This window comes from Canis lupus, chromosome 11 (assembly GCF_048164855.1).
Source record: "Canis lupus baileyi chromosome 11, mCanLup2.hap1, whole genome shotgun sequence".
Taxonomy (NCBI): Eukaryota; Metazoa; Chordata; class Mammalia; order Carnivora; family Canidae; genus Canis; species Canis lupus.
In genome coordinates, this window is record NC_132848.1 from 33,244,748 (window position 1) to 33,271,440 (window position 26,693).

The 26,693-nt window shown below is 43.1% G+C and overlaps 1 protein-coding gene and 1 long non-coding RNA gene across 7 annotated transcripts in view; one reads left to right on the forward strand and one right to left on the reverse strand.

The window, feature by feature from the left end:
- Positions 1-26,693, forward strand: part of SYN3 (synapsin III) — a 452,196-nt gene that overhangs the window by 58,913 nt on the left and 366,590 nt on the right. For all 4 annotated transcript variants that reach the window (XM_072844189.1, XM_072844190.1, XM_072844192.1 and 1 more), the window contains one exon: positions 25,317-25,408. In XM_072844189.1, the coding sequence (XP_072700290.1) occupies positions 25,317-25,408 (92 nt within the window). The remainder of the gene's footprint in view (positions 1-25,316; positions 25,409-26,693) is intronic.
- LOC140642945 (uncharacterized) overlaps positions 1-26,693 on the reverse strand; it is a 64,608-nt gene that overhangs the window by 35,917 nt on the left and 1,998 nt on the right. The gene's annotated exons all lie outside the window — the stretch shown is intronic.

Sequence of the window (26,693 nt, forward strand, 5' to 3'; positions counted from 1 at the left end):
TTTAAACACTCAAAACCATCATGTATATAATTTTGCATGCCCACTTCAGCTTTCTATCCACAGTTCTCAATGGGTCAACCTTTCTTAGAATGAATCTTTGCTGTAGATGTTATATTGACCATAAAGATCATGTGATATTTCAAGAAGTAGTTGTCAACAAGATAGAGAAATAGAAGTTGGATGTTAATTCAGATCAGTGAATTGGTAACAAGTTGAACATTACCCCCATTAGGAAATGATTACTTGATAGAGATACACCTTGAGAGAAATACATGTAATAGCAGAGCCCTTGGCTTTATTCTTCTACTTAATTGAGACTTGTCAAATTATATTTGCTGATGACTTGAAGCTGAATAAGAGAGAGAATATGCCATGCTAAGCCTGATACAAGCGAATTGAAGGAGGTTGTGATATAAGGCCCTATGGAAAAACTCAGCTGAAGAGGAGCAAGATTAGGGAGACTTTGCTTATTAAAATCACAAGGAGGGGGAAGGGGATTCCTGGGTGGCTCAGCGGTTTAGCGTCTGCCTTGGGCCCAGGGCGTGATCCTGGAGTCCCGGGATTGAGTTCCGCATCGGGCTCCCTGCTTGGAGCCAGCTTCTCTCTCTGCTTCTCTCTCTACCTCTCTCTCTCTCTCTCTCTCTCTCTCTCATGAATGAATAAATAAATAAATAATCTTTAAAAAAATCACAAGAGGAAAGAAAAGACCTAAGATTTGAACAAATTCTTAATATCTGTAGAGGAAGTCTAATGTGGAGGTTAAGATTGTGACTTCAGAGTAGGAGGGACCAGAGGTGGATCTCAGCTCTACCATATTTTTTTGTGTTGGCCTTCTATTTATAACATTTATATGCACGTTTTGTCATCTGAAAAATGAGAGTAATAATTTCTATCCCCTAGAGTTACTGTGTCGATTATATGAGTCAGTGTAAGTTATATGCTTAGCGTAATTTCTGGCACATATGTTAGATGCTCAATAAACTATAGTTATGGTTGCTATTCTCCCAAAACCTGATACCTCTTTAGGCTGTGTTATCAAAGTACAGCATTTAGAATCCGGGAAGGTGCTGGTACATAAACACACATGCACACACACACACACACGCACACCCTTACACCCCTACACACCTATACTGTCCTGGTCAGACGCTAGGGACAGGTCCAGTTTTGATGTCACATCATAAGGGGGTATTCCACAGAATGCCTTGTGAAAAGAGTGATTGGAGTCAGGGGAATCTGACATCTGTGAGCAAAGGGTATCAGTATAAGGAACTGAAGATGTTTAGTCCAGAGACAAAGGTCTTTCAGAGGATCCCATCTACTCTGTGTAGTGTCTACTACCTGAATAAAGTAGGTGAAAATGGTAACAGTTACCATATGTTAAGCACTTACAAGATCAGGCTAGATGTTTTTCATTGTTGAATGAGCATTGTCATTGCCTCCATCTTAAAGAATCTGAGACTCAGAGGGAGTAAGTGGCTTTCCCAAGGTTGCCCAACTTAAAATTGGCAGGAGCTTGTCTTTGAACCCAGGCAGTCTGACTTCAAGGCCCTCCTATATTATCCACTGCATTTTTCTGCCAGTGGTGCAGGTATTTAGAGCCATAATCGAATGTGTTGGTTAAGTCACATCCATAATCTTATTCCGGCCTCACCACAACCCTTGGAGATGGTTGCTATGATGCTCCCTGTTTGGCAGATGAAGAAAATGAGGCTCAGAAAGGTTCCATAGCTAATCTGAAATGAGTGATAAAAGTGTCATGTGTGAGTGTGCTGGAAAAACCACCCCAGATTGTCTCACTGGGGTTACAGTTCAGGCTAATAGTACTATCCTGCAAGAACATGGATTTCAACTTGGTATGAACAGAAACTATGAAGCAGTACTAAGTAATGATAAATGGGCCACGCCCCTTGGTAGATGCAGAGTTCCAGTAGAAACTGGGTTGATGAATGTAGTGAATATTTCATAGGAAATTTGGGTACCTAATTGGAGATAACCTTTGTTTTTTTTTCTCTTTTATTTATTTTTGGGGTAAAGATAATATATACAAATAGCAAAAGTTGAAAAGATTAAAAATGGTATCTAATGAAAAGTTCACTTCAACTTTGCCCCTACTAATCTGTTTTCCTTAACCATCCATGAACTTCATTTAACCATTATCACTAATTCCTTGGGCAACTTTCTAGAGAGGTTTTAAATGCAATACCAAATATATGTGTATGTGTATTTTCCTTTGTTTTTCATAAATAGTAGTTGGTTTGAAAAACAGAAATCATTGTAGGTATTTCGGAAGAAGACTTAATGGGAAGATTAGTTACAAATGGTTCAAAAGGGAAAATCATATTACCCAGAACCACAGCAGCCCTACATTCACTGCTGCTGTTGTCACTACCACCATGGCCAGTGGAGAGCCATGAGTCTGCCCTCCCACTGCGCTGCAGGAATCGCCACCAATCTGCTCTATCTGCAGAGGCTGTCAGTGAAGCTTCTGTAGCTACCACCAGAAGCAGAACAATTGCTATCTCCTTCTTAACCTGAACTCTTGCATAAATGGCTCCCATTGTTAGAAATTAACTGAAACCATGTGGCAAAAGCATCTGGGATGTGTAGCTTTAGGCTTTCAGCCCCCATAGTGCAGGAAAGAGGGATGGGTGTGGGACTGAGTGGCAATCAACAGTGAGCAGCACAGTCCATTCTTTTAGCTGTTCAAGGTCCACACATACCCTTCTACATACCTGTACTGTTCTGAACCCTGACTTCTCACTTAATATACTGGTTGTTTCTTCCATGAGAGTATGTGCAGAGCTGCCTCATTCTTGTTAATGATTGCCCGGAGCACCGTCATATGGATATCCAGTAATTTATATTCCATAATTTTACTATAACAAATAATGCCAAACCTGTGTCATTGCAGACGTCTGTTAGCATACCCATAGGATTCCTTCCTAGAATTAGAACAACTGGTTCTAAGAGCAACGCATGCCATGAGTGCTGTCACGCACCTGGAATACAGGGCTTTCTGCAGCTGCTGGCATTGCTACCACCCTCAGCAATTAGCTCTCTTCCACCCTCAGCAGTTAGCTCTCTTCTGGAAGTGGCCCAGATGAGGACAGCTGCCTTGCCCAAGCTCACCTCTCTTTCCTGATGGCAGCTTCATTCAATGACCGGGCAATGCAAAGACCTTGCCCATTTACCCCAATTTGGGACAACTCTGAAGGCCCATCCCAGCTTCAGAGCTCTTTGTGGAATTGACAGAGGCCTTTGCTGAGGTAGCAGTGCAGTCTAACTTCTCCTTCTGCCCAGTGCTGCTGCTTTCCATTTTCTTCTCATCTGATAGTGGTGATACCCAGAGCACTCCCTAGTAAGCCCCCCACAGGCTGGTGTCTATCTCAGAGTATACCTCCCACTATGAGTGTACACTTAGGATCCTGATAGCTATTGCCAGATCGCCCTCCATAGAGGTTGTATAGATGATCTATAAGACCCTTCTGATGTGGATTTCTAGGACTGTAATTGACCCATGGGTTCTGGTGTCCAGCGTGCACAGAATGTCCTCCTGGTTTCAGCTTAAGCATTGATGCTGAACACTGAAGTACTTCATAATTTGCTCTTCCTATTTGACCTTCTTGTGTTTGAAATTCACCAGAGCTTGGCGTTTCTCTGCAGGGCTGAGTCCGGCAGAACTCTACCCGCTCTGATCCACTAAGCCTTGTTTTGTTAACACAATCCTGCAAGATTTATTTGTTTGGCTTGGCTTACCCTGACCTCAGACATTCTGTTTTGTATTATTTTTAAAAGCGTGCAGGTCTCCATGGAGGCCTTTTTCTTTTCAAATCTAAGAACCAGCTGGGGGAATGAAAAAAGCAGGTGGGACACTAGGGCATATTAGCTGAAACATAACTCATTAGAGGAGCAAGTGTGTCTTTTCTTAACCATGGCATTATGAATGTGGGTGAGTTAATCACCATCCTGGCTCTATCTTTAGGCCCACTAATTTAAGAAGACAACAGAGAAATGGAGAAACAATAGCAATGGTGATGGTGGTTAACTTTGATTGAACATTTTCTGTATGCTGGGTGCCATGTTAAGTGCGTCCAGTGCCTTAACTCATCCCACATGATGTGCCTATTGCTGAGGAAGCTGAGGCTCCAAGAGCTTAGATAAATTGCCCAGCCTGGGTCACACAGCTGGTAAGAATGTGCTGCCGCTGGGATCTGAACCTAAGTCCAGCTGACATCAGGGGCCTGCTTAACCAAAGTAGATCTAGTAGAGTATATGTTGAGTTTTGAATTTGTCTTCATTAAGCTCTTTTTCAGTTCCCCTCTTGGATCAGGTTCCTCAAGCACATAATCCCACCGTCAATTCCTATCTTACCTTACTCTTTTGATCTGCTGGATAAATTACAATTTCTTAGGAGGTGTCCTTCTAGCAAAAGACTCCTCCTTTTCTTGCTAACCCCGGTGGCTCTTACCCATCATTTGATGTTTCTGGCTTATTGCTGGATAGTCCTCCTGTTAACAGTTCTGTTTGTTCTTTGTTTTCCTCAAAAATAAATATTTACTATTTGTCTCTAAGTGTAGTGGTACACTTCAGACTATATTAAGACTATAATAGCCCTGACTCTGGAGTCAGACCAGGGTTTGAATCCCAGCCCTGCCACTCCCTAAGTGACCTTGAGCAAGTAACCTGACTTCTCTGTGCTTCAGTGTCCTCAAATGTAAGATGAAAATAATAATAGTAATAATAATAACCACAAGATATACCTACAGAATTGCTAAACCCATGTTTCAGGCTCTGGGATTATTCAGAAATGGAAAGGATATAATTCATGCTTAAAGAAGTTTGTTGTATAGTTAGGGGTGGATAAGAAATATAAAACATTCATGTTTATGTGTGTGTTTTTATTATTTACATATATTTCTAATCATATTTCCCCAAACATATGGTGTTCAACTGGCATCTGGTGCAAACTTCTAACTTTTCCTTGATAGCAGATAGTATAGGTCCTGGTCAAGGTATTCAATAAATGTTTGTTGAGTGAATGTGTGAATGAATGGATAGTGTGGTACAGTCATAGTAGGGTAGGGCCAGAAAGGGACCTTGGAAATCATCTAATCCAACCTGCATGTTTAATAGCTGAGGTTCAGAGCAGGGAAGTGAGTAGACCTAGCACACACATCAAATTATTGTAGTTCCATGTAGAGACCCCTGGCTCCCAACTCCCATATCACCCTTTTTCCTACTACATGTCTCCACTTGTCAATGTTATCATTTATCTTCCCCATTTAAGAAACTATTAGTGTCTTCTGATGGTTTTGGTAGCAAACAAGTTAATCTAATTCTGTAGTCAGGAAGTCCATGTTTTCCACATTTACCCACAAGATGCCTTCTCCTTGTGAAGGCAGGGGTGCTAGGATGGATTCTGAGCCACAGCTAATGGCCGAGGCAAGCTCCAAATAATGAGGGCTGGAGGAAGATTGAGACTATGGTTGGATGAGCCCTGCTGATCCTAAATGCAACAGGGACTGCTTTGCCACTTGGATAGTTCTTCATGGCCTACCTCCCTGGTTTGGCTATACTACTCATTAGCCACTTAATCAAAGATGAGAAGAAAGGTTCCATGAGAACGAGAGCAAGTCCATCTTCTTGTGCTGGGAAAGCTGGCTCATGGTATCATAGCCTCTACCTACTCTGATAATTTTCCTGTCCTTGATGCCATCTCCCTCCATCAATATCTGCTCTGCTCTATCACATTTATCATAGATAAATGTGTCTCCAGTGGAAATTAAGCAGCAGTTCTGAAGGAGAACTTAATAACCCTTTAACTTCTTGAGTGGTGTGTATTAAAAAAATAAACAGAACTTGACTTCTCTCAGCCTGCTTCTTAATTCAAGAAAACACTTACTGAGCACCTGCTCTGTATTTGGCCTTAATGACAGCCTTCCGCTCTCACGGTATGCTCCTTCTGGTGGAAAGATAGATATTTGGGGGGAGTGACTGTAATACATTAGAGACCTGTGCAAACCTTAGTGAGCACAGAAGAGGGATTGCCACCGTTGCCTTGGGACATTCTTAGGAAATGCTTCATGGAGAGGTTAATACTTGGTTGGGATTTGGGGAAAAGAATTAGCTTTGCATCAGGCTGCAAAGGAGGCAGATGTGAATACCAGGTCTCCCAGCTCAAGAACATACTTTAAATTTCAGCTTGTCACATGTGGGGAAAATGACTGGAGTATAGGGTGCATGAGGAGTGGGAGTGGGAGATAAAGCTGGAAAAGAAACAGAACAATCTCTTCGGGGTGGGCTTTGTGCAGCAAGGCAAGCAGCTGGAAATCATGTCATAGAGGCAGTGGGGACATACCTGTCAGATTTTTAAGCTGTGGAGTGACGTGATCATGTTTTCATTTTAGGATGCACATGCTAATAGTGGTTTAGAAGATTGGCTGGGTAGGAGCGGTGGCCTGAGACTGCTTGTAAATCCCTGCCACATGGTCTTTAGCTTCATTCTCTACCTGCAACTTGCATTTGAAAAGGGAGAAGATGACCTACTTTTTCTTTAAAGCAGAGAGGATGGAACCAGAGCCACACAATGTGTTTGAGCTAGCATCCCATAAAAGCAAGTGCTATCAACTGCTTCTTATTCACCACCTTTGTCCCAGCCACTTGCCCAGACCCAGTTCACTCCCTACATTCCACTTTACTCTCAATCTACCTAAGCTCTCGCCTTGTGGTGCCTTCCACTGCTTATGATTACCACTCCTCTGCCCATTCCTCTGCCCACTCCTCCCCACTTTTGCCCCTCCTTACACCCTTTCTGGCTTTGTCCTTCAGCTTTTGCTTGGCTAACTTTACATTTACTGCCAGCTCTGCTGTCAATCTCTACCATTTAGAGTCTGGCTCACTCCCTGATGAAGGGAGCTCCCACTGGCTTCACCCCAGCCCTGCCAGCAGCCCCTGCCCGGATGTGCTTACACACAGGATTTCAGTAGGAATCAAGGGTTATTAATTAACCCAGGGTGGAGCCCATTATGAAACATCCCAGAAAGCTGGAACAAACCAAAGGGACTTCTGAACTCGCAGCAGGGAAAAATGCCTTTTAATTGACTGGGATGACTTCACCACAAAAATCTGTCTAGCTGTTATGCTAAACTGGAAACTAATCTATTAGATTGTCTAAGGAATCTCCCACCCCACCCTGACCAGAATCTCCCGAGGAGGGAAGTCAGGCCCGCACATAAACAGGACTTATGCTTTGAAATGGATTCTTTTGGATCCTACCCAGACTGGCTGCATTTTCCAGTCGCTGGGAAAGAGAAGGGAGACTGGTATCTGAGAATAAGTTTGTATGTCCTATGGTGTCTACCTTTAAGATCACAGGGGAGATTTTTAAGGTACTGCAAACTTTAGAATTCAGCCTAGGCTGAACCTGTCTGGGACCTCTTCTCTCAGGAAGTTTAGAGAGTGGCATGAGAGAATTTCCATGGATGGTGTTGTCTTGGGCTTGGAAGGGACTGATAATAGCCACTGCCTAATCCCATGCTTACATGCCATGCACACACTGAGCACTTCGTGTGGATTAGTTCATTTCATCCTCACAGCTTTCCTGTGAAGAGTAAGTATTCTATAGTTTCTCAATTTCCAGATGAGGAAATGAAAAGGGTCAGAGAGGCTATAAGGCTGCACAGCTTACAGGTGGCAGAGCCAGAATTCACAGTCTAATTCCAGATGCTATTTTAGCAGGCAAGGTTTATTACAGGAAAGTGAAATCCAGGCATAACTTGGTGAATTTCTTCTCATGTGTAGAGAGAGCTGGCTTGTGCCTGAGACTTGTTCCAAGGGACACAAGCATGGCATCCAAGCTAGCCCTTGCCTGCCTTTTCTTCTTCATCCCCTCCATTATGTAGCTTAGATTGTAGTACTAGCAAACCCTTTGTGGCTCCTTTCCTGTCCAAACACCATCTTGTATTTACCCCATCCATGCCTTTTCTTATGGAAATCTCTTCTCCTGGGACATGCTTTTCCAAATTTTGCTTGTCTTCAAGATTTAGCCCTGGTATTATTTTCTTTTCTTCCCCTGACCACCCAGAGGAGGCAGGGCGAGTTGCTCCTTATCTGTGTTCTCACACACCTCATGCATATGTCTATTATTACACTTACCATATTGCTTTGGAATTACTGGTCCACCTGCCTATCACTCCCTTTAGACTCTGGGCTAATAGAGAACATGGATAGTACCTTTAGTCATCCTAAAAATGTTTATTGAGTGCCTACTATGTGCTAGAGCTACAATGGTGATTAAAAACAGATGTAGCCTCTACTGGATAGAGCTTAAAATCCAGTGGAAGAGTCGGACATCAACTGCATCTTCAGTCTTTCTCTCTCTCTCTCTCTCCCACACACACACACACACACCCCACACATCTCATAATTACAAGCTGATTAGGAGCTGTGAAAGAAAGATTCACAATGTTATAATAGCATCTGTGGGTAGACTACCACTGGGCACTTGTTCGCATACATAGTAGGTGCTCTGTGTACTCAGATACATGATCTGTGCTCACTTAATATCTCTAACTTATCTGTGATAGGGAGAAATGAAAAAGGAACAGAAAATATTGGATCCACCAAAGAACGTCCCAGGAGATAGACTCACCCAAATATCCTTTTGCCTGGTAAACAACACAGGTCAAGCACTAGTCTGACACCAATGATATAGAAAAGCAGTGATACAGTATCATACAGGGAAGGCAGTGCTTGACATTAAGTGAGCCACCATCTAGGAGTTTACCTCTATAAATTCATTTAATCTCACCACAATTACACCAAAGAGACACTGATGGAAGTAAGACTCAGCAGGGTTAAGTGTCCTGCCCATGGCTGCACAGCTAGTAGGTAGGAGAGGTGGAGGCTCCAAAGATGCTCTGGAGCCCACACCGCTGACCCTACATCTTACTGCCTTACACCCTCCTGTAGAACTGGGACTCATCATGGCATACTTCCTTGCTCTAAGTCATGATGCTGGTAATAGTAGAGCCAAACTACCCCCACTTTGTCTCCTCTATTTTGAAGTCTGGCATTCAAAGCACCAGACAGGTGGCAGAACTGAGCCTCATCTTGGGGGATCTGGGGTTACACGTTGGGGGTTCAGAATGCGTGTTAAAGGAAGGAAGGAAGATTGGCTACTGCAGGTCTACTGTGTGCTCTTCATCACATCACATATATCATGTTTCTATATTCAGTCCTTCAGCAACACCTGGGGTGTGAGTCTTGTTATTGTCCAGATGAGGAAGCAGGCTAGGGGATGCAAAGTAGGTGTTTGCAGAGTTAGTGGCAGAATTATGACTGAAACCTATATCTGTCTGTTTTGAAAGCCCATAATTTTCCCCTTAACTCACCTGTTGCCTAGCCAGACCTGGAAAAAAGGCTTGCTTTGTCTGGCCTAATGCAGTTTTTCTGACTGATTTTCTCGGAGACCATAGACAGACAGCCCATCTGGGTTTTCTGACTTCCCTCTATCTGTGTTGCTGGAACCTTTTTCTGATCTCTGAGCAATAGCCCTGAAGTTCCCTTCATGAGCTTATGGGTGGGTTCTCAGCCTGTTTAAGATAAAGTGAACCAAGTGACTTCCCACCCACCCCAATGGACCTACATTCTGTCCAGACAGGGAGGAGACCAGCAGCCCACCCCTCTGGCTGCCAGGAAAAGCAAGGGAAACGGGTGAATCTCCACTGACTGGGCCAGGACATACCAGGGCCCCAACTTTGCGTTCATTAGACAGAACCAGGTTTTGATCATTTGTCTTAATTTGCTTATTTTTGTACAGCCACTTTGGTCTCCCTCTGGCTGCCTTTGCTCTCTAGGCTCCTTCATGTCTATGGGGATAAAGGGGCCAAAGTCCTCAGGCAGCACCAAGGCTCTTCCCAACCAGGGACCAGCCTGCCTTTCTCACAACCTCTTTGCCTCTTTCTGCTCAGTGCTGCCCCCAAGAGTCTTTGGAGGAGCCAATATTTAATTTAGATAGTCTCTTGTTTATAGCAGCTTTCCCTTTGGTGCTGCATCTTGGTTTCCAAAAATGTTATTTCTATGAATATCTATCCATCCGCCTCTTCTTCCATCCACATACCTATTTGTTTATGTGTTCACCTTCTCTCTGGAACCTAGGTCTCTCACCACTCCTTTTTTTTGTAGTCTCAAAGCAGTTTACAACTAGCCTTCTTTCCCCTGAATACCTTCATGAAATTTAGTATTTCATAGTACCTACCAATAATAGCGATAATAGGACTTTTGTATATTAATCACTTGCTGCACACACACACACACAGCTCTGATACTCTGGCAGGAGCTTGCTATACATACCCTCACTTCATCCTCACAGTGACCTTGTAAGTTGTGTATTACTGTCACAGGTCCCACCAAGCACATTTAAGTTGGCAGAGCTGTTTTGAACCCCTGGCTCCCAAGCAGCCCATACTCTATAAAACACTATATTTTCCTAAATCTCACTGCTAACTCACCCCTCATTCCTGGATATGCATCTACTGCCCATTCTGGTTTCTTCTAACCTTTGCTTTAAATGCCCTTTGCATATCTTTATTGGGAAATGACACTGAGATTCTGGAAGCTAATAGGCTCATTTTTATTAATGCTTATTACTACTGTATATTTTACTTATATAGAGGAAAATTTATTGTTGCCTCAGAAGAAAGAAAATAGTTTGAGACAGTTCGGTGTGATGGACGAAGCTGTGCCTTGGATCAGAAGAGCAAGGGATCGAATCCTGACACTGCCTCTTATTACCTGTGGGACTTTCGGCATGTGACTCTGTGTTCCAAACTTCAGTTTCTTGATCCAAAAAATGAAGATGATGATGATAATAGCAGTACTATCAGCACATTGTAAGAATTTGATCAATTTTCATTAAGTCAGAGGGGATCCTGGATCTAGGTTGATCATTTGTAAAAGGAGGAATTGGCAAATGCATAGAGCACTTTCTACCTGCCAGCCCTCCCCCAGCCACAACAGATACCACTGCTCAATGAAGGCATGCTTCCCAGCCGAGCTTAGGGCAGCTTCATTATTCTTCACACAGCAGCCAGAGCTGGCAGTAAAATGAAACCCATTGGTGACCCCAGAGGAACTTTCAGTTCTCACATTCTGTGGGTTTAAGCCAAGCCTGCTTAGAAAGGATGGCAAATTATGGATAAGGTGGTTGAATCATGAGAGATGAGCTCAGCTAGTAAATATATGAAGGGAATGAAACCAAGAACTCTGAACAGCAGACCTCTGAATCCTATTCTGGTGATCCGTAGCCTGGAGCTGTCTGCTAGAGCAACTGTTTTCCAGTTGTATACCTTAGAACCATGGTCTTCCACTGGGGTACCTAGGGTTGTAGACTCCTGAGCATCTTTGGAAAAGCAGGGGCAAGAAAAGAAGGAGGGAGAGGGAAAGAGGAAGAAAGAAAGGGAAGTGAGAATGAAAAGGAAGGGAGAAGTAGGAAGAGGAAGAATGAGAAAAGGGAGAAAGCTTAACCATTCCTTCTTCTATATCAATAATTCACAACCAGGAGAGATTTTGCCCTCCAGGGGACATTTAGCAATGGCTGGAAACATTTTTGGTTGTCACAACAGGGAAATGCCACTGACATCTATGGGTAAAGGCCAGGAATGTTTCTAAATATCTTAAAATACACAAGCTAGCCTCCCACAGCAAAGAATTATCCAGCTCAAAATGTCAATGCTCCAAGGTTGAGAAACCCTGTTCTAGAGAGAAACAACTCAGAGATGACACCTTTTGTGTGGTGAGTCTTGTTGTTCCCTAAAGATAGGTGATGGTAGTATAATTTATAGTGGTGAGGGCTTCCCAAATCAGACCTCTCCAAGGAAACTTCACCTTCACAGTTCCTTTTAGTCAGCATCGTAGCCTTGGAACAAGGACAGGGCAAGGGCCTTCTCTCCCATTCTTACCTGACAAAGACAGTGAGGCAGAAATTCCTGTGTGACTTCCCCCAAGATCACACAGCTAGGAAATTCCAAGAATGCAGTTGAAACCTAGGTCTATCTTATCCCATGTTGAGTGATTTTGCAACACAATCCCACATAATAAATGTGTCCCCTGGCTTGTACCCAGTAGCTCAGCAAAGGCCTAAAGTCTGTTGAAATCTTTAAGGGCTGGACCAAGCCTGTTGTAAAAGTACCAGGATTTGTTTTAGTTGAATATGGTAAGATGCAGAAGTGACTTACATGAATGATCAAGTTCATTGTATTAGTAGTCCTCTAAAAGTAGGGATGTCACACACTTTGGGGGACCACATGAACACCATGGCCAGTCAGGAGGCAGAAGGAGCTAGGGGGAAACGTGGGCAAGAGCCTTTGTTATGGTCTTGCAGGAAGGAATGGGCAAGCAGGGTAAGCAGCCTTATGACTGGCTAGTTGGAATAGCTTCAGCAGGCTCTGGGGTGTAGGGGGTTGTCCTTGGTTTTCTGGTACCTGGCCCTTGAATCTTAGGGGGATGGTCGCCTAGAGTGTGAGAGCCCCATAGAGCAGGTGGTTGGCACATGGGCTCTGGATTGGTTTTGGCTTGCATTTGAAAGGCGTTCTCTGTGGTGAGTTATTTACCATCTCTGGGAATTGACTAAAATTCCTGTGAGAGGCAGTCTTTCCAGGGTCAGCAAGGCCTCAAGATGTCAAAACATCAGAATACAGAAAATAAGACATGGTTACTACACCTGTGTAAAATCCAAAGCCTCACCATACTACAGCTTTTTTTTTTTTTTTTTTTTTTTTTTTTAGATTTTATTTATTTATTCATGAGAGATGGGGAGAGAGAGAGAGGCAGAGACACAGGCAGAGGGAGAAGCAGGCTCCATGCAGGGAACCTGACAAGGGACCCGATCCCGGGACTCCAGGATCACACCGTGAGCTGAAGGCAGGCGCTCAACCGCTGAGCCACCCAGGCATCTCTATACTACAGCTTTTTAACAGTCTTTTGAAACAGGACTCTTTTATTTCCAATTAAATCTTTTTTTTTTTTTTTATAAATTTTTATTTATTTATGATAGTCACAGAGAGAGAGAGAGGCAGAGACACAGGCAGAGGGAGAAGCAGGCTCCATGCACCGGGAGCCTGACGTGGGATTCGATCCCGGGTCTCCAGGATCGCGCCCTGGGCCAAAGGCAGCCGCTAAACCGCTGCGCCACCCAGGGATCCCCCAATTAAATCTTATATATAAACCTCACATTTAAATAAATTAAAAAATAAAAATTACTGCTTTTCTTGATTCTTAGCTGGAAAACCCTGAATCCTTTGAACCTTCAGGAAGTGACTAAAGCCCCCTCCTTAGATGGCCTCTTCAGAGGTAATTCTCCCGCAGTAATCCTACCATGACCTCCAGGCCCACTGCTCCCCTTGCCTCAGGTTGCAAGAAGTCTAGTAGAGTAGCTAAGAGCAGGGAGCCTGGAGCCAGACTGCTTGTGTTCACTTGGTCTGTAACCTCCCAGCTGTGTGACCTTGGGAAATAAATGCAGTGTCATTGTACTATAGTGCTCCCAGCTATAAAGTGGGCATAATACTAAGAGGACCTACCTTAGGTAGTTACTGTCCTTAGAACAGTGGCTGGCACATAGGAAGGGCTTAAAAACTATTATTCATTTTAATCATAATGTAAATATAATTTACTATATGCAATTATAAATATATTGCCACTGGAAATACCAGTGGTATTCATAGAGCTACCTCCTCTCGTCCTATTATAGCTAGTCAGTAGTATCACTACTTTCATTTCTGCTTTTCCAAAGACTACAACTGCTGCTTCTACTTTTGCCTCTGTTGCTCCTGTTTCTCCTACTATTGTTTCTACTGGAATAACCACTGCCACCACCACCACTGAACATTACTACCACCGAGTAAAAGTAATGTCAGCCAGGTCCTTAGAGTCAAAGCAGGTGTGAAGGTGCAAAAAAAGGCATGATCCATCACTGCTGGGCCACCAGTGACACACTCATCCTGTTTCTCTTATACCCTTTTTGCATTCCCCTTCTTCTGGGTTTAGGGGAAGTTATTTATGAAGTCTCCAGACATGTGGGGCCATCATTGATGAGGCTCTGTATGTGATTCTAAATTGATGAGGTGTTTTTTTGGCACTGGATATGGGAGTGCCATTGTGAGTTAGCAGTGCAGAGGTCCACCCTGCTCCTGGAAATGGACAGAAGACCCTCCTTCCCTTGGCTTCTTGACATGGGAATGCATTGATTTCAGGTGATTCTTCTTGACACTGTCCCTTGCAGTCCCCATTGGGAGATTCGGTTCAGGTTGGCCCTGAGCCCTATCTGGATCATGCTGTTTTGGAACTACTGGTGCCCCTGGGGAAGAAAATGAGCATCTGAGAAGAACTTGGCCTTTAGAAACCAGAGTCCCTGCTGAGGAAAAGGAATCGAGGAACAGCTCCTTTGCAAAGAGGAAAGTGGCCCTTGGTCTCCCCCTTTCCTGAGCCCAGCCTTAATTTGGAGATATTTCACAGTGGACTTTTGAAGGGGTGACTGGTTCATACCAAGCTGCCTTAAAGGCTTGGAGCAGAAACCTATGGGGACTTGCAAATCAACCTCGGGAAGAGAAATTAGCTATGTCTTGTCTCAGAACTCCCAAAGCCTGCTCCAAAATAAACACATAAGCTGTGCCGGCAGGGAAAGCTTGGGCCTTTTTTCTTCTTCATTTTAGAAACTCCATGTGTGCATTATTTTAAATAGGCGCCAGCACACGAGGCCCTTTTAACAAGATTGAAAACAGATGGGGCCTCAGGCTGTTCAGTAGCTCTCAGAAATGAACATGGGAAGTGCTAAGCCATCTTGTGTCCAGGCAACGTTCATTTTCTCCTCGAAGCATCAGTCGGCCAGGCCTCTCATTTCCAGGGAGCACAAGTCTGTTTCCTGCATCAGGTGTGTCAGCCAGGGGAAGGAAGTATCTCCTTTCACTGAATTTATCCGTGTTTGCATTTACTTAACCCTTTGGCAGCTTGGGAGAAAGGAGGATTGTGCTATCCTTGGAGGCCCCAGGCTTCTGGAGCTGGTAGCATTAGATTTACCATCCTTATTATCAATGGGATTATGATCCTTCATGGTTCACATCTCTCCAAAGGCTCCCAGTCTTGCTCCATCTATTAGCCAGAGTCCTTCCCATAGCTCTAGACCCTTCGTGGTGTGACTTCTCTGGCATTCTTCCTGCCCTTTCCTGCCTTGTCCTTCTTGCTTACTCTGATCCAGGTACACTAGACTTCTCATGGTTCTTTAAAATCAAGGGACAGAAAACAAGTGTTGGTGAGGATGTAGAGACATTGGAAACCTTGTACACTGATGGAAGGAATGTAAAATAGTGCAGCCACTGTGGAAGACAGTATGGCAATTCCTCAAAAAGTTGAACATAGACTTACCATATGATGAGCAATTCTACTTCTGAGTGTATAACCCAAAGAACTGGAAGCAGGGACTCAAGTAGATGTTTTTAAATTCATGGTCATAGCAGCATTACTCACAATAGCCAAACGTAGAAGTAACCTAAGTGTTCGTTGACAAATGATATGTAAACAAAATGAAATCTATCCATACAATGGAATATTATTCAGCCTTCAAAACTTCAAAAGGAAGGAAATCCTGACAAATGCTTCAGTGTGGACAAACCTTGAAAACATGCTAAGTGAAATAAGCCAGACGTAAAAGAACAAATACTATATGATTCCACATATATTCACATTGTGAATATACTTAATGCCACTGAACTATATGCTTAAAAAACAGTTAAAGTTGTGAACTTTATATTTGGTGTATTTTACCACAATGAAAACAAACTTTAAAAAACAAGTGAGCACACTCTGCTTTAGGACCTTTGCTCTTGCTGTTGTTTTTGCCTGGAACCATCTTCCCCAAGGTATCCTTACCGTGGTTCTTTTTTCTTTCTTCTTCTTTTTTTTTTTTTTTAAGATTTTATGTGGGATCCCTGGGTAGTGCAGTGGTTTAGCGCCCGCCTTTGGCCCAGGGCGCGATCCTGGGGACCCAGGATCGAATCCCACATCGGGCTCCTGGTGCATGGAGCCTGCTTCTCCCTCTGCCTGTGTCTCTGCCTCTCTCTCTCTCTGTGACTATCATAAATAAATAAAAATTAAAAAAAATAAAGATTTTATGTATTTATTCATGAGAGACACAGAGAGAATGCAGAGACATAGGCAGAGGGTGTAGCAGCTGCCTGGCAGTGGCCTTCACGTCTACATCTCAGTCTCCAAGCCCCCAAATTGTCCATCGTTCCTCTGGGGAAATGTGGGGAAACTTTCACACCTGGTTTGCTTAATCCTATAAATACACTTTTCTGAACATTCAGCAGAAAAGTGTTTGAACATGTGGAGCAAGCTCTGCAATGAGGAGAAGTAGAGAGAAGCAGATGTCAGGGGGACATTAACCATCATTCTCTTCTGCATAGTTAAACTGTGGTCTTAAAATTCCTGAACATTTGCCTGATCTGTTGCAGGAGCAAAAGTTTGTGGCAGGTGGCAAAGTTCTTTCCTAGGTCTCTCAACCTTAAAAGCTCTGGGGGCTGAGGTGGTGCCACCATTCTGTTCCCCTAAAGGCTTCCCCTCCTTCTCTTTTCCCCTGTCTCTCATTCCTCTTCCCCACTTTTCTCTACCCCCGCTTCTTCCCCTTCTTCTTCATTTCCTTCTTTCCCTGAAGACATTATCAAAAGCTTTCACTTTTTTTCTTTTAAAGATTTTATTTATTTATTCATGAGACACACACACACACAGAGAGAGAGAGAGAGAGAGGCAGAGACACAGGCAGAGGGAGAAGCAGGCTCCGTGCAGGGAGCCTGACTTGGGACTCGATCCCGGGTTTCCAGGATCAGGCCCTGAGCTGAAGGCGGCGCTAAACCGCTGAGCCACCCAGGCTGCCTGCTTTCTTCACTCTTGTAGCTGACCTGGCACAGGGAAAAGGACGATGGGTACAATGGTTGTTTTTCTTTGATTCTCACTTGCTCTTGTTTCTTGTGGGTCTTTGATTCTCACTTGCTGTTGTTTCTTGCGGGTCCAGTTTTTTTGGGAACCGGAGCAGGAAGGGGTAACTAGCAGGGCAGAACTAGGGCATGCCTGGGTGCTCTGGCTGACATCCATCAGAACCCCACCTTAATCTCTACTCAGTGTACATCTAAGCCCTGGAGAACAAGCAATACTGGGCCATGAAAAAAATTCCTTAGAAATCAGAGTGCCACACTTACTGGTGATTTTTTTCAAACTGGACTTCTTGAATTCTTGCATTGCCAAATATGATGATGATGGCGGTGGTGATGTTGAATCTTCATCATTATCTTTTTTTTTTTTCATCATTATCTTCATTGACAGTGTGAAGATGATAATGTTGCTCATGAGGATGGTGATGGTGCTAACATCTTAACCCTGTGATCCAGACGAAAATCCTTACTGGGATCAATCCACTGTCGTTTCTCCAACCTCTTCTTCCACTCACTCCCTCACTATCTCTGTTCCAGCCACACTGCCTGCCTTGCTGCTCTTGAGCTACATACATAATGCTCCAGCCTCTAGGCCTTCCTCCTTGCTATTCTCCCTGCCTGCAGACCCTTTCCCCCTCTTATTGTAGGATTTGCTCCCTCCCTTTGCTTGTAGCACTGATAAAGTGCCACCTTCCCATGACCCTCCTTATTTGACATAACGCTCACCTCCCAGCACTCTGTCCTCTTTCCAGAATCTGTTTCTTTCCCTGACATATTGTTTATTGTTAATGGCCTATTTTCCCCACTAGATACAAGTTCCATGAGAATGGGGAGTTTTGCTCATTTGCGGTCGTGTCATTAGATCCTGTCCTTGGCATAGTAGCTGTCAAGTGCATGAATGAATGGATGAATGGAGTCAGAGTTGTAGCTCTCTTGCTCCATAACCTTGTGATCTTGGCTGAGTCATTTGTTCTCTCTGCTCCTCAGTTTTCTCGTCAGCTAGTGGAGATACTAATACTTCGCCTCATATCAAGAGGTTGTTGTAATGATCCAATTAAATAACATAACCATGATAGCTAACATTTATTGTGCACTTATTTTTGCTTATGCACCTTGCTAAGGGCTTTTATCAATTCATTTGATGCTCACAATTACCATGGGAAGGCTTATTTTATAGACAAGGGACTGAGGTATAGAAAGGCTAGCCTGCCTCAAGTTTTACAGCAGGTAAGGCATAAGAGCTCACAGACTCGCAGTCTGATTCTGAAAACCAGCCTATACCAATCACTTTGTAACCTGCAAATCACTGTTGCTGATTTTTTTTGTTTAGTTTTTAAAATGTGGTTAACTCCATCTGATTTTGGATTTTCTATTACTTGAACATTTAAGAATTTAGGGTTTGTCATTTTAACTTTTTCTGTATTTTTATATTTATTTTGACATGTTTTTATGGATTATTGCTCCCTGCCCTGCCTTCTACACACACACACACACAAAGTGTTATGTTTTGATGAGCTGAAGATACCTTTGCGTCTACACATTGTAGCTGGGTGCTTTCACTGAGCTGCCAGGCACTGCTCCTGAGTGAGATTTCCTCATCTGGAATGGGCCACTAAGAGAGTCTGCAGACTCTCAAAGCCTCTTTTGTCTACAAGGTGAATCTGAACTGGTGGAAAAGACTTCAGATGCCAGGCAAGGAAGTCACTGAGCCCACTGGGCCCTCAGAACTAAAAACACAGCCTGTGCTGGGAAATCTACAGGAAGCAGTTCTTGCTGACAGCAGGCCTTGGGCCACCTGCCAAGTGTTTGCAGGAGCGGGGCAGTTGGAAGAGGTAGAGTGGTGAAGGAGGGGCAGGGGCCCATGGGCTTTGCTGACATGGGAAGGTTTGAAAATTAGGGCAGCCACATGCACAAGCAAAGCCCAAAGCCAGCCAAGCAGCCCTTTAGCTGACCCAGCTCTGTGCAGTAGAACAGAGTCACCTCTAGTAACCCACTTGGTGCAGTGTGAAGGATGTTGGCCTGGGTTTGAGTCCCAGCTCATGTAACTATTGGGTTGTAACTTTTAGAAAAATCACTTTGCCTCCCTGGGCCTCACCTCTGACATCTACAAAATAGACATTCATTTATTCAATGATATTTATTAGAGCATTGTGCTGAATGTCAGGTACTGGTTTGGGTGCTGGGATAGAGCCATAAATGAAACAGACCTCTGCTCCCTACTCTGGTGAGAGAGATGGACAATTAAATACTAAAGTGGAATGGATGTAAATCATGTCAGATGGGGAAAAGGGTACAATTATGTCATTGGGGATGAATGTCGTAGGGAGAGTTCAAGCAAGGAAAGGGGGCATGGAGTACCGCAGGTGCTTTGCAGGGAGGTGCCTCCTGGGGGTGCCACTGAGTAGAGATGTAGGTAGAGTGGGAAGGTGCCCTTGTTGCCATCTCCAGGAAGCTCTAGGGGTTGGGGGACTGGAGCCTGGAGTTTGCTCAGCATGCTTGACAATGGGAAGGTGACCAGTGTGGCAATGGCAGAGTCAGACAGAAGTGGAGAATAGGGGATGGTGGAAGGCCATCAAGGAGGTCATCAGTTCTTTAGTGTCTAAACCATGTTGGACATTAGAGACCAGGTAGCGCTTAGGTTTTTTGTGTTTAGTGCTACTTGATTGTTGTTGTTGTTGTGCGTCCTTCTAATGAGTCTCTTGGACGTTAGGAAACTCTGTGAAAGAACTTAAGACATGGAGAGGATCAGAGTACATGCAGAATGCTGATTGTTTTTAAAGGAATTTGTTAATGACACAGTTTGGTTCCCAAGAGTAAACATAACAATCTGTTAGGGATTAGAGTGGAATTTTGATGATAACTTGCTAAAGGATGCAGGAATGCCCTAATCCTACCTTGAAAATCACCACCCCTGTTCTAGGTTCCTAAGGTAGCCAAATACACAGGGAAGAATAGCAAATAAGTCCTGGAATACCTTTAATCGTTAGCTGGCCTGGGCCCCCCACCCCAGTGCAGGGCTCTTTGCTAGAGCTGGTGTGAATCCTGCAGTTAGGCTCCAGATCATTTGTGGATGTTATTTATTAAGCATGTGGCTGTTATTACTAAATAGACCCAAGGTATGACAAACACAGTTATGAAGAGAGAAAGCAGGACATCTGGGACTTTTGGCAATCAGAGTTTACTGCTGCCAACTCATGGAAGAGAGAGCAGTAGAGGGAAAGGTGGATGCTGAGATGAGCATCTATGAGGAGCTACAGGCAGAGGAGAGGAATCGACATGATGACCACACACATCATCAAGCACTCAGCTGCAGAGAAGCCAGTGTCACATGTGGTTGCCTGGCTTTTCAACCTAGCAATGACCTTGCCATCTGTCACCTGTAGCATTATGATACCCTGACCTGCAGATTAACAGTTCCTCTGCATAGGGTGTAATGGGAAAGGTTGGAGAATGGGGCTGAGGGTCAGAGGTTGACCACCCAGCATTAGAAAAGGTACTGGAGGCTGCCCACCTTCTCCTGTCGACTCTGTGTCTGTCTCTTTCTCTCTCTTCCTTCTGAAAAATCTGTGATATGCTTAAGGCTTTGAAAAGGGGCACATTCTAAGGTTTAAGGGTACAGTCTCGACCAGATGGGTCTTTATAAACTGGCAGGAATTTCTAGTATCTTATCAGCCACCCTTGGATTCCAGAACAGTCTGTCTGCAAGCTCCTTGCCTTTCTCAGGAACTCTGGACAACATCTTTTTGTGTCAAAATCCTCCTTCAGTCAGGCTTCATGGTCAAGGCTGAAAGCTGCCACCTTTGCATTCCCACACATTCTTGGTTTCTTGAGCACATTCCCATCAGTCATCCAATTGCAAGTCCCACTTTCAGTTTTTCTCTCATCGATCTGTTGGCCTAATAGCATCATTCAGCTTATTGTAATGATGACTGCACACACCATTTCCATTCTATCATCAACATCATAATCACCATAGATGCAGTTATTAATAACCAACCATGAATACCCCATACTTTCAGTAATATTATCTACTTGGCATCACGTGCTTGCCAGGTACCAGTTCCAGGGAGAACACCCTACGGGTAGCCAAATACCCTACGGGAAATTGAATGCATTCTGTCTTTTTCCCTGTGTGCATGCGTGTGTATGCTTGTGTGTGCACATGTCCATGTGCGTGTGTGTTTCAGAACGGGACATGAGTTTAATTATAAAGAGGTGCTTATGTTGCCTTCTGATCTAGGGGGTTGTGGAAGAGATTTTGTTAGTGGATAGGATTCCAACCATATCTAATACCTGTAACAGAGCTTGGAGACTAGAAAATTCTTTGTCAATATTTGTTGTTAAATATGTAACCACTCCCCTCCACTGCAGCCTCTAGTGTTTTCCAGCGGCTTCCTTCCCCCCCCCCCCCCCCCCCGCGCCACAAAATGTTATACCCTACTCCCTGGAACCTGTGAAAATGATATTCAAAAGGGACTCTGCAGATGTGATTATAGTTATGGACCTTAAGATAGGGAGAGTGACCCTGATTATTCAGGGCCCACACAAGCCCTTAAAAACAGAATTTACTCTGGCTAGAGAGAGAAATGTGGCAGAGGGGGAAGTTAATAGATTTCTAAGAATATGTGACATACAGTGCAAGGGGCCTTAACTGTCTTGGAGAGGCTCCCAGCTGACACCAGCAAGGAGGCAGAACCTCAGTCCTTCAACCACGAAGAGCTAAATTCTGCCAACCACCTGAATGAGCTTGGGAGCAGTTTCTTCCTAGAGTCTTCCAATAAAAGCCCAGATGATTGACACCTTGATTTGGGCCTTGTGAAGCCCACAACAGAGAAACTAGCCAAACTAATATGGGCTTCTGACTACAGAGCAGTGAGATAATAAACTTGTGTTGTTTGAAGTACTTTGTGGTATTTGTTATGAAGCATGCATATATGCATATACTTTGTGGTATTTGTCATGAAGTATGCATGTATATTTGTTATGAAGTATGCATACATTTGTTATGTATACATATGTATGTATACATCATATACATAGATGAATGCACTATACAATGCACAGCAGAGTTCAAGATCCTTCTGGACTGGTCTCTGACCCACTTTTCTACTTCTGCTTCCTATTATTTTCCTCCATAAACTCCATGCCCCAGCTACAAAAGACATGTCACCATTCCATTGATCCAATAGCCCTGTATTCTTACCTGTGCTTTCATTACTAAAAGCTTACATTGGGCCTTTCCCCTCCTTTCTGCCTGGAAACACCCTCCTCAATGTTATAGGCTAATGGATCTGGCAACGGACAGTTTCAGAAGGCAAGCTACATACATAGCATTAGTAGATATCTGCTTATCAAAAATAAAAATAACATTTTATTTAGCAAGCATTTTTGAATACCTACTGTGCTCCTGAAGCTGGATATGAGGCAGTGAAGAGCTTTCTAACAAAAATATTGCTTGGCATTCCTTTTTCATAAGATGTGATGTGATAATAGATTTTTCCTTCAGTGATAATTGAGGGACGCTAGTTGAGAAATAAATATCTGTAAAAATGAAAGGCACTGTAGATGTGATTGACTCAGTTGATTATAACTCTTTCATTTTAAAGATGAAGAGAGGGCAGCCGCGGTGGCTCAGTGGTTTAGTGCCGCCTTCAGCCCAGGGTGTGATCCTGGAGACCCAGGATCGAGTCCCACGTTGGGCTCCCTGCATGGAGCCTGCTTCTCCCTCTGCCTGTGTCTCTGCCCCTCTCTTTCTCTGTGTTTCTCATGAATAAATAAATAAACAAATCTTAAAAAAAATAAAGATCACGATGGAGAAGTATTTGGATACCTCTGTGTTCATATACAAGTTTTGTTTGTTGAAATTTTTAAAGAGTAAAATATAGAAGAGTGCCCTCTCTTTACTACTGTGGCTCTCTATGCTTGATCCAATAGAGGCTTGCTACCCCTAACAACCGAGGCATTTACCTCCTGTAATTATTCATAAACAGTAACTGGGAAATAACTCTAGAAATCCTGACCTGAACATGATGAACTTCTAACTTGTATATCTAAACCTGAGTGTGTCTTTTTTCCAGATATCTCTTTCCATTTGGGCAGCAAGACAGCCCATGAGGCTTTGCCACCTTGGAGTTGGAGATTCTATCATTCAAGATTGATTTATTCCTTTTCTTCAAATTTTTGGTGCCCAAATGTTCTGTGTTGCAACTTTCTTCTAACTTCTTTTCTCTACACAGTCAAGCAACAACTTTTATTGCTAATTCTTTTTTGTATTCTCACCAGTGAAGTATCTTAAACATGATGGGACTGAATTTTTAGGGCCTTAGACTTAATAAACAGGTCATTACCACTATTTACTAATCTGGACTCATTAACAGAGCTCATTGCTTTTCACCTTGCCACGACATAATGAGGCTATTAATTAATGCAAGAGATGTAAGTGTCCTGGGTTTTCTTTAATGCCATCTGGGGAGATGACTAGGTCTTTGGTCATAATTCTGTTAAATGTTTCCAAGGGGATACATTTCAGTCACTGTGAAATGATATTTTCCTTCAATATAAACTTGCTTTTCTCTTAAAATGGGCTATTTTAAGGTCCCTAAAATTCGCAGTTGTAATCCACCCGGTGCCTTATTCAGCTAAACAGTGGGGTAGTGGGGTATAGCAGTTAAAAGCATAGGCTGGAGTCAGACTGCCTGGGTTTAAATCCTGGGTTTTGCAAGTTATTTAATCTCTCTTTACCTTTTTTTTTTTTTCCCCAATCTGGACAAGTATGAGGATTAAATTCATACATGTAAAATGCTTAAGACAGAATCTGACACATAGTGAGTTTTTCATATGTAAGAGAAGTTATTTATATTCATTTAATCCTGAGAAATAGCTTTTGGCATCTATTGTGTAAGAGGCACAGTTTGGTAGTATGCATTTTCTAGGATGGGGTTACAAGTTGAAGTGTCTGCACCCTACAAAATTTACATGTTGAAATCCTAAGCCCCAATACCTCAGAATGTGACCTTATTTGGAGATAGGATCTTTATAGAGTTAAGCGAGGTCATTAGAGTGGACCCTAATGCAGTATGACTAGTGTCCTTATAAAAAGGGGGTCTTTGGATACAGAGACATGTGTAGGAAGAAGACAATGTAATGAAAAGGGAGAAAGTGGCCATCTACAAGCCAAAGAGAGAAACTTGAAACAGATTTTTCCCTCACAGCCCTCAAAAGGAAGCAACCCTACCAACACATTGTTTTTGGACTTCTAGCCTCCAGAGGTGTGGGAAAAGAAATTTTTGCTGTTTAAGCCACCTAGTGGTGGTACTTTGTTATGGCTACCTTAGGAAACATGGTTATGATAACCTGGAATCACTGTCCCCAGGGAGTATATAACCTGGTAGAAGGGATGTATTCCATAGGGCTTTGGTCACAAGCAACAGAAATTCAGCAGATCTTGCTTAAACGAATAGGAAAACAAAAAGATGAACTTATAAAGATACAGATGTATTGCAGTAAAGCCTAAGGGCAAGATTATAGCTGGCACATAAACATCAAGACTACTCATCTCTTGTCTCTGCCCCTCTCTTAGAGACTGTGACATTTTCCCCTCTGCCTCCTTTTTTTCTGTACTTTCCCAATCCAGATAGCAGAAAACATGGTCTTTGGTTATACTCAGGTTTTGTATATTAAATACAGCCTGTAGAAAGAAACTGTGTGAATCACTCAGCAGTTTTAAATTCTAATACAAGGGCACCTTATTCCTCCACCCTGGGTCAAGTGCCAGCCCCATCAGCTGTGACTGAGGGGCTGAGAACTATTTCAATGCACAGCTCTGGTGCTTCTACTGTAACCATGTAGGTGGATGAGGGAGGGGCTATGACCAAAAGAGGTAGCAGTGGGCAGATGATGAGGAGGACTCCATTAACAGTGATAAGCAATCACTAGCTGTGATGTCATACTACTGCATAACCTGAAGCTGGAGAAATCTAGGGAAAATGTTATATTGAACAGCCTTTGGCCTCATGTAGTCCTGAAGCTGGAGTTGCTTCTTCCACTTTCAAGGAAGTAGAAATTAGTAGTGGCTAATAGCATGGGTCTGTGAATCGGAGACATAAGAGTTTCAATCCAACTTTGCCTTTTATTATGTGACCTTGTACATAGCACCATGCTTGTGCACCTTGGATTCCTCATGTTTCAGAAAGGGAAGTAAAACATTATCAACTTCCTAAGATTCAGGTGAGATATAAGTGTATACTTGGCACATACAAGTACCCAATAAATGTTAATAGTTTTTAGCATCGTTATTTTTTTACGAATCCTTTTGTGTTTTGCTTTCTCCTTCAGGCTGAATTCTCAGAGTTGAACCTAGCTGCCTATGTTACTGGGGGCTGTATGGTGGACATGCAAGTCATGAGAAATGGGACCAAGGTTGTGAGGTAAGGAGGACTGAGATATAGAAAACCTTCATTTGAGAGGCATGTGTGTGGGTACCTCACAGAGCTAACCCCTCTGTCTGCTGCCTCTGACCTGACTCCCACACCACATGTACTTTCACATACTGAGTGTTACTTTCAAAGAGTTTTAGGTGTCGTTGTGATTGGAATTACTAGCCACACAAATAATATGGAGAAGCAATGGTGGTGTGCTGGAACGAGCCCTGAGCTTGCAGAGAAAAGACTGGAGCATTTATGGCTTTGTGACGCTATTTCAGGTATATTATTTAGTCTCTATTACCCTCAGATTCCCATCTGCAGCATGACGATTGCAACACTCAAGTAAGAGACATGTATGTGAGGGTGCCCTGTTCATTCTAAAGTGCTATACAAATGTAAGGGTTTATTAGAATGAGCTACAGCCTGCTTCCAGCATATGGCAGACTAAATGTTCGAAGAATCCCCTCCTAGGACATCAAACCTAAAAGTACTGTATATACCATTTTCCAAAGAATCTGTTTATAATGTATGCTGAGCTTGAAGAGGAGTAAGGGAATTCTGCAGAAGCCCAGAAAAGTCAAGAAAGTACAAATCCACAGAAGAGATAGAGTTGTGTTATATACTTCTACCTATTAACATATTTCTACCTATATTTCTAATATTAATATATTAACCAGAATAATACGGACCAGGTCTCCTGAGGATTTAGCTGGGGGAGAAATAGGATTCAGATTTGGGGAAGTAAGGAAAACAGGAAGAACTTTTGAGGAAGAGGGGGCATTGGTTTTGAGCCTTGTCAGTGGTAGAATATGGGCATTCTCTGCATCATAAGGGTAGGAAACAGTCTTTGTAAATGCAGACAGGCAAAAAAAGAGAGCATGTTTGGAAAATTATGATAATTCAACTAATTCAGCCATCATTTACTGAGAGACTACCATGTGCCAAGAAAGACGTTATTTGGCTATTTCTAATAATGATGGGCTAGATTATTTGGACCAACCTTGCCACTGAAAACAACTTAAAAAACTGGTTTTAAATAATGATCATCTTGAAAGTCTTCAAAGAGTTGGCAAGACATTAAGGAATTACCAAGAAGAGAATAATGAGGAAAAGGAAACCCAGAAAGATGAATAAGTACAAAAATTACCTTTTTCTTGAGAGCATTTGCGAAGTCTAGCAAATTTGAAAATTGATTTTGATAGCCTAGCAGGAACAAGGGAGACAGAGGTCAATGTCCAAGGCCACACAAGGTGGGGAAAGTAATGATAGCCCCCCCACAATAAGCTGA